The sequence below is a fragment of the Conger conger genome, chromosome 5, assembly GCF_963514075.1.
Source record: "Conger conger chromosome 5, fConCon1.1, whole genome shotgun sequence".
NCBI classification, from domain to species: Eukaryota; Metazoa; Chordata; class Actinopteri; order Anguilliformes; family Congridae; genus Conger; species Conger conger.
This window is the reverse complement of record NC_083764.1, coordinates 64745523-64753968: the sequence shown is the minus strand read 5'-3', so window position 1 is coordinate 64753968 and position 8446 is coordinate 64745523. Positions and strand designations below refer to the sequence as shown.

At 51.1% G+C, this 8446-nt stretch overlaps 1 protein-coding gene across 1 annotated transcript in view; it reads left to right on the top strand.

The window, feature by feature from the left end:
• LOC133128982 (protein unc-13 homolog A-like) overlaps positions 1-7012 on the top strand; it is a 57479-nt gene extending 50467 nt beyond the window's left edge. Inside the window, 5 exon segments of the mRNA XM_061242786.1 lie at positions 32-179; positions 2825-2881; positions 5491-5583; positions 6121-6280; positions 6721-7012. Coding sequence (XP_061098770.1) covers positions 32-179; positions 2825-2881; positions 5491-5583; positions 6121-6280; positions 6721-7012 — 750 coding nt within the window.
• Positions 7013-8446: the final 1434 nt, after the last annotated feature.

Below are 8446 nucleotides of genomic sequence, written 5' to 3'. Positions count from 1 at the left end.
TGTGTGATGTCACATCCTGTGTGTGGTGCAGCAATACTTCCACGCCGGCGGGGTGGGTCTGAAGAAGGCGTTCCTGGAGAAGAGTCCCGACCTGCAGTCTCTGCGCTACGCCCTGTCCCTGTACACCCAGGCCACCGACAAGCTCATCAAGAAGTTCATCCTATCCCAGCATGCACAGGGTGAGCCGCGAGTTCCGTTCTCACCTCTGCTTCCTGTCCGTCTCGCTCTGCTCCTCTCTCTCTGTCCCGCACTCTCAGACACTCAGGCACGATAAAAGCGCTTAAAATGGGTCACTGTCCTGCATTTATATAGCGCTTTTATCTGAAGCACTTTACAATTGATGCCTCTCGTTCACCCATTCATACACACACACACACACTACCGGTGACTAGTTGCCATGCAAGGCACCAGCAGGAGCAATTGTGGGTTAGGTGTCTTGCTCAGAGACTGTTCGACACAATCAGGGTGGGGGTCGAACCTGCAACCCTCCGACTGCCAGACGACCGCTCTTACCTCCTGAGGTAATGTCGCCCCCAAAGGAGACAAGAGCATCTCGCTGGGGCGGTACCCTATAGCGTACAGCTGCACCCCTAGCCAGCGATATGTAACTGATTTGTACCTTTTTTGTTTGGAAAATATACTCATCTGTACTGTACTTTCAGGGCACATTTGGGAAATTTAATCCTTGAAGAACAGAGATGTGCCTCCACTGTCACTTTATCTCTGAGAGTGTGTCTGTCTCACCTGTACTTCGCTCTCTCTCTGTCTCCTGTATCGATCCTCTGTTCATCTCTTTCCCCTTTCATCCCCTCTTTCTTCTATCAGTCTTCTCCTGCTCTCTGTTCATCAGTCTCTTTCCTCATCCCTCCTGTTTTTCTTCCTCTCCTCTTTACTCTCCCTCTCTTCTGAGGCTTCTCTCACTCACTCTTCTTTCTCTTCACTCTCTCCCTCACCCCTCCCTCTCTCATCGATCCTTTCTTTCTTTTTCCCCTCTCTCGATATCCCCCTCTCTCATCACCTGCTTCCTGTTATTGATGGTTATTGCTGTCGGTCTTTCAGCGCAGAATCTGTTTCTGTCTGTGTTGTTAAAAGTCCTGAGGCCACCACGCACTGAGCTGAATTAGCCCTGCCGGGCAGAGGTCAAAGGTCAAAGGTCGTTTAGCCAAAACCAGTCGAGTTGAAGAGCCACCAGTCACCAAAACTCAGGGCGTAGAATCGGTACAACCATGCAGATTGTAGCCACCCTTTTTTATAACTTTAATTTCTCTCCTAGTGTTCACAAGGACAAAACAAACAGGTTTTGGCTGGAGGTCACATAGTTAAAAGGCAATTCTATATCCCCCTCCAAATACGAGGTGAAAACTAATTCAACGCACACCTTTGATTGTGGAAGTCTCGTGGATCCTAGCTACATATTTTTCCCATCCTGTAGACTATAATTTATTTCTAAGCAGAGAGTGGCTAAGCCCTAGCTAAGAGTGGCTAACTGTAGCTAAGCCCTCGCTAAGAGTGTCTAGTTGTAGCTAAGCTCTAGCTGAAAAGTGGCTAGCTGCAACTAAGCCCCAACGTAGCTGAGCGTGGCTAACTGTAGCTAAGTTATAACATAGCTTAGAACTAACTAGCTAACTAGAACTAAGCTCTACCATAGCTGAAAGTGGCTATGTCTATACTTTACCATAGCTAAAAGTGGCTAAATGTTGCTAAGCTTAGTAGCTGAGAGTGGCTAACTGTAGCTACGCCCCACCATAACTGAGAGTGGCCCCTATCATAGCTGAAAGTGGCTAACTGTAGCTAAACCCTACTGTTGCGGAAAGCTGCTAACTACATTTTACATTTTAGTCATTTGGCAGACGCTTTTAATCCAAAGCGACTTACAAGTGCATAGGTTCTACCATAAGTCAGAGCATCACATCCAGAAACTAGCAAAATACACAGGAAATGCTGTTCTAAACATAGTTGTCATCAGAAGTTTTTATTTTATTTTATTTTATTTTTTATTTTTTTTGGGGGGGGGTTAGACAAGGATAGGGATATCAGAAAGGAGGGGCAGGGGAAGTCAGGAGGGAGGACTAAGGTAGAGTTTGAAAAGGTGGGTTTTGAGTCTGCGTCGAAATAGGGGGAGGGATTCTGCTGTTCTGACAGTGGTAGGCAGGTCATTCCACCACTGAGGAACCAGAACGGAAAACAGGCGTGAACGTGCAGCTCGACCGCCAGGTGCACGTAGAGAGGGAACCGTAAGGCGACCAGAGCTGGTCTAGCTGGGGAGTAGGGAGTGATCAGGGATTGTATGTAAGGTGGGGCAGTCCCCTTAGCAGCCTGAAATGCCAACACTAGGGCCTTGAAACGGATGCGTGCGGCAATGGGAAGCCAGTGGAGGCCAATGAGAAGCGGGGTGACATGAGCCGACCTGGGCTGATTGGTGATCAGGCGGGCTGCAGCATTCTGGACCAGCTGGAGGGGCTTGATGGCACACGCTGGGAGACCGGCTAGGCTAACTGCAGCTAAGCTCTAACATAGCTGAGTGTGGCTGACTGTAGCTATGCCCTACCATAGCTGAGAGTAGCCCGTATTGTAGCTGAGAGTAGCTAACTGTAGCTAAGCTCTAACATAGCTGTGTGTGGCTAACTGTTTTTTGTTTTGTCACAGTGTCTGTATGGCTTTCTGTCCCGCTTAAGATCTTCTAAAGGCTGGTGTTCTGCTTTTCCCGCACTCTGTGTGTGTGTGTATACGCTGGCTCATGTCTGCTCTCTCCTGTTCTGTGTTTTTCTCTCTCTTTCTCTCTCTCTGTTTTCCTTTCCCTGTGCTCCCCTCTCTCCCTGCTCAGTTCATGGAGGGAAGGGGGTGCGGTACACGCATAGCGAAGATGTGTACCCAGAGAAGGGTATGTTCAGGTCTCCCCAAATTAGCATGCAAATAAAATAAATAAATTGACAGTGCACTGCCATGGAGTGCGTGCTGTACACTGCACTCCTGTGGGGGGTGCACAGAGACTTATGGGATGGGAATGGGAGGACTTGTGAGTTACTGTCTGTCTGTGTGAGCGTGTGTGTGTGCTGGGGTGTTTATGTGTGTATGGCTGTGTGTCTTGTGTGTGTGTACGTGGGTGTGGGTGTGTGTGTGTGTGTATTTGTGAAGTCTCTGTGGGTCTTTTCCACTAGCAAGACTTGGAGAAAGACCGTGGTGTTTTCTTGCCTGGAATTTATGAAAGTTTAAACTGTTGACAGTTGGCTCAGTTTGTCTGGAAGGGCTGTCTGTGTCGAGGCACCCCGTGCCCCCCCATCCCCCTCCTGGACTGACTCATAGTGCTTAATCACTTCCCCCTTAAGTGCCCTTTGAGTAATCAAATCCGTACAAAGACTGCAAGGTCTACGAGATTGATCTCGTGGAACGACCACTTCTGTGTGATATATCACTTTTAGTTTTAAGATCTTCGCCCACACACTCCCCCCCCCCCCGGCCTGGATTGCAGGCGATTCCGTACGCCCACCAGACACTCCGCTCTGTGCTCTCAGTATTGACCCGGTGCCCGGGCTGTGGGAGTGGATGTTCTGTACTCCGATCGAGCACCCAGGGATCGCCAGCTACCTGCTGCAACCCCCTGCACTTAAAGGGATACCTCGCTTTGGAAGAGCACTCTTGTGGAGATTACCGCCTGTTTTATTTGCGTTGAGCGCATATTGGCGGCCTCGGCTGTCTCTGTCGACCGTTAATGGTATCGCTTCATCCTCAAATAAGTCCGGCTCCCATTCGCTCCCGTTCGTTTTTTTGACCTCAGCGAATGAATAGTTTTAAAGCGCAAACTCACTACGGAGGATAATTCATCAATAAGAGTGAGCTGAGAGAGTGTCCTGAGCTGACCATAGAAACAAACCTCGTACATAACCTCCGCCATAACCACTAGTCACATTAAGCCAGGTTCAATTCAGTATCTAATATATAACATGACATTGTCTGTGAAAACATGAACAATTGTAACATTCCAGAAACCTGCTCTTCACAGGATTCAGAAGCAGGGCGGGCACACGTGAGCTCCATCTTGTTCTCCTACAACATCTGTGCTGTTACTCATCAATCCTCTTAATTAAAGTGCAGCTGAGAGGATTTTTATCGACTCAGGTCTGCTGGCTTCAGCCAGAGCATGCAGGAAACCCTCCTGAGTCAACACCTTCTCACGCGCACAGACACACACACACATACACACACACATAGACACACACACACATACACACACCCACACACACACACACACACACACACATACACACTCACAGACACACACACATGCTCACATGCGCACACACACACACACACACGTACACACACACACACACACACATTTTCTGTCTAGTATTTGGCCGGACAGTCTTTTTTTTTTTGTGTTAGACGTTACCGTCAACTTCTGGGCCTGTGCCCGTTTTATTGTTCCTGCCAATGCAGCCCCCTGCCTGCCCTCTCCCTCAGAGTGTGTAATATACAGAGACACGGACGCCAATAGAGCGAAGGCTTTCTGAGCGGAAATATAGGCACCACTCGGGTGCGACTACATATCAGGCGAAGCTGATGGCTAGAACGCTGGCCCTTTGGCCCCGCCCCCGCCCGGACAAACTGAGCCAATGAGTGAGTGCGCCCCCTGGTGGGGGCGGCCCTGCATGCGCACACAGAATGCCCGTCTGCCCCCCCAAAACCCGCCATCCTCATCCTCAGCCAGCATGACGAAGGACGCAACTACTCTACTCTCAGTAACTACTCTCTCCCAAGGTTTATCTTAACCCCCCCCCCCCCCCCCCCCCACGCTGAGGTGGAGACGGTAATCCCAGCACACAGCGTTTTGAGCCGTCCCGGGTTTTTACTGGAGGCCGAAATGCGTTTCGGCATGCGGGCGGTCGAGCATGTCTGAGACCAGGGCCCACTGTCACAAACACAGGCTAAAGCTAACCCTGCTGATCCAGCTACGACCAGCTGCTCCAAAACCTACCCCGAGCTCGTCAAACCGTGTTGAGTTTGGAGCTGGTCTGAACTGGTCAACTGCCTATCAGCTGTTTCAAAACCTAGCTTGAGCAGGGAGTCCTGAACGAAATTTAGTCGGATTTAGTCTGGGACGAGGCTTAAACTGTGTGTGTGACACACTGGCCCAAGACGTGCTGTTTGAGAGGTGGGTTTATGAAGCGGGGCTCGGACAGTCTGGGATATATTCCAGCCAAACTGGAACTACAGTGACCAGCTCCATGTGTTTTGGAGGGGTGGGGGGGGGTGTAAATTAAGAAAATTAATCGAAACTAAACAAATTAATTTTCTTAAAAATCGCCTTGATGACCTGTTGTATTCCCTGAGAACTGAACTGAATTGGATTTGACCCCCAAATCTGACGGATAGTTTACTTCCGGTTTGGCACCGTGCCGGTCTGTCTTAGCCGTGTTTCACTGATCCTGAGCCGGTGGCCATAAAGAACCAGGGGAGCCCCGCTCTGACCCTTGACCTTTGACCTGCCAGGTTCTGGGGTGGACGATGCGGTGGGGGAGGTCTCCATCCATGTGGAGATCTTCACTCACCCCAACACTGGAGAGCACAAGATCACGGTGAAGGGTGAGTATGCCCTCTCGAATCCAACTCCGATTTAACACTGAGACTAACCTCTCTTATCCAACTCTCAGTTACCACTGAGACTAACCAGTCAAATCCAACTCTGATTTAACACTGAGACTAACCTCTCTTATCCAACTCTCATTTAACACTGAGACTAACCTACCTACAGTCCTGCCCTCCAATAAAGATTCCTTACACCCGAAGACTTCGCTGGGATGATTTATTATCTTTATGATTTCCTATTCGACCATGAATACCATACGTCAACAGGTCCTCATCAATCGAGCAAGTTCACGTATAGAACTTTCCTATCTTTATCTTGAAAGACTTTATCTTTCCCCTGACTCCCATAATCCATTGCATAATCTTTCTCTCTGAACTTTGGTGAAATGTTTGATTGGAAATGCATTGCAATGCAATCAAGAGAGAATTGTAGCCATGCTTAATATAAGCCCAATGGGAATTAATTCAGCTACCTTTGCTATACAATGCTACCACAATAAACATGCGTCGCCCCCCCCCCCCCCCCCCCCCCAGTGGTTGCCGCTAACGACCTGCAGTGGCAGACCTCCGGAATATTCCGCCCCTTCGTGGAGGTCTACATCATCGGCCCCCACCTCAGTGACAGGAAGAGGAAGTTCGCCACCAAGTCCAAGAACAACAGCTGGGCGCCCAAGTTCAGCGAGACCTTCACATTGTGAGTGCCTGAGCCAGCTGCACTCTATGCACCGCAGACTATGGCCCTGTGTGTGTGCATGACATGTCCACTGAAATGCCCTGACTGAGAGCGGGGACAGAGTGACGAGGTCTGCTGATCACAGCACCGTCTGTGAGAGTGTCAGTGATGTCACCATGACATCACTAGTGTCAGTGATGTAACGCTGATGTGACGATGACATCACTAGTGTCAGTGATGTAATGATGACATCACTAGTGTCAGTGATGTGATGATGACGTCACTAGTGTCGGTGATGTGACGATGATGTCACTAGTGTCAGTGATGTAATGATGATGTGAAGATGACGTCACTAGTGTCAGTGATGTAATGATGACGTCACTAGTGTCAGTGACGTGACGATGACATCACTAGTGTCAGTGACGGGACAATGGCGTTAACGATGACATCGCCCTCCGCAGCACGCTGAGTAACGAGGTGGGCCCAGAGAGCTACGAGCTGCAGGTGTGTGTGAAGGACTACTGCTTCGCGCGGGAGGACCGCACGGTGGGCGTGGCCGTCATGCAGCTGAAGGACATGGCGTCCCGCGGGAGCGTGGCCTGCTGGCTGCCCCTGGGCAAGAGGATCCACATGGACGAGACCGGCCTCACCGTGCTGCGCATCCTCTCCCAGCGCAACAACGACGAGGTCGCCAAGGAGTTCGTCAAACTCAAGTCCGACCAGCGCTCCCCTGAGGAGGGCCGGGGGAGTTAGAGAGAGAGGGAGAGGGAGGGAGGGAGGGAGGGAGGGAGAGGGAGAGAGAGGGAGAGAGGGAGGGAGAGGGAGGGAGGGAGAGGGAGAGAGAGAGAGAGGGAGGGAGGGAGAGAGAGGGAGAGAGAGGGAGAGAGGGAGGGAGAGGGAGGGAGGGAGAGGGAGAGAGAGAGAGAGGGAGGGAGGGAGAGAGAGGGAGGGAGAGAGAGAGGAGGGGGAGAGAGGGAGAGAGAGGGAGAAAGAGGGAGAGAGGGAGAGAAGGGAGAGAAGGAGAGAGAGGGGAGGGGGAGGGAGAGAGGAAGAGAGAGGGAGAGGGAGGGAGAGAGAGAGGAGGGGAGAGAGAGGAGAGGGAGAGGAGGGGGAGAGAGAGGAGGGAGAGAGAGAGGAAGAAAGAGAGAGAGGAAGAGAGAGAGGGGGGAAGAGGGAGAGAGAGAAACAGAGGGAGGGAGAGAGAGAGGGAGAAAGAGGGAGGGGGGGAGAGAGGGGGGGCAGAGAGAGAGAGAGGGGGGGAGGCATGGGAGGGAGAGAAAGAAAGAGAGGGAGGTCCCAGTGCCCCCTTAGGGCACAGTGTTGATTGTACCTCTGAGCACGGACACAAGGCACACACACACAGCTTTAAAACATAGAGGTAGAGGTACAAGGTTCCACACTTATGAAAAGGCCTGTCTGTTAAGCCTCACACACACACACACACAGATCGACAGAAACACACACATTATTTTTACAAATTTTTCTGTTTACATAGGTCCAAAAAAAAAAAAAAGCTGTATTTTTAAAAACAGAGTGTTAATGCTGAGAATGCAGAATACCGTTTATTCAGCCTGCTCCTAAAGTCCCTCCCCCTCTGCACTCCTCCATCCTCCTTCCCTCTTTTCGGTCCTCCTCTCCTCCTCTCCTCCTCTCTGTGGAGAGCCAGCGCATGTGAGAAAGCTCTCAGTGTTTTTAATCCTCCTGTGTGTCTGTGTGCCTCGAGCTGCCCCCTGTCCCCAGGCCTTTAACCCCCCCCCCCCCCCAGAGCAATGTGGGGTCAAGGGCCCTACACCTGGGCGGATCTTATTGTGGCTACACCCGGGCTTGAACCACCAACCTTCCGGGTCTCAGTCATGTACCTTAGCCACGAGACACAAGGATAGGCTGCCCCCAATGGATCAAGGGGGGGGGCACCTGGACCTGAAAATAGCCCACCCCCCGAAACACATCCTTCAGTTAGCCAGACTCTATGGGGGAGTCGCTTAATGGAAGTACTGGAGTGGGGCGGGAATCGGCCCCCAAAACCTCGTCCTGGAGAGCCGGGGGGGGGGGGGGGTCCTGCTCGGCCCCTGTTCTCAGCTGTCACATCAGACCCCAAATTCAAGTCTGATGAAACAAAGAGTTTTTAATCAAAACATCAAAATGTCCCAGCTAAGCGGCATTGCAACAATTAGAGCGCAGAGTGAC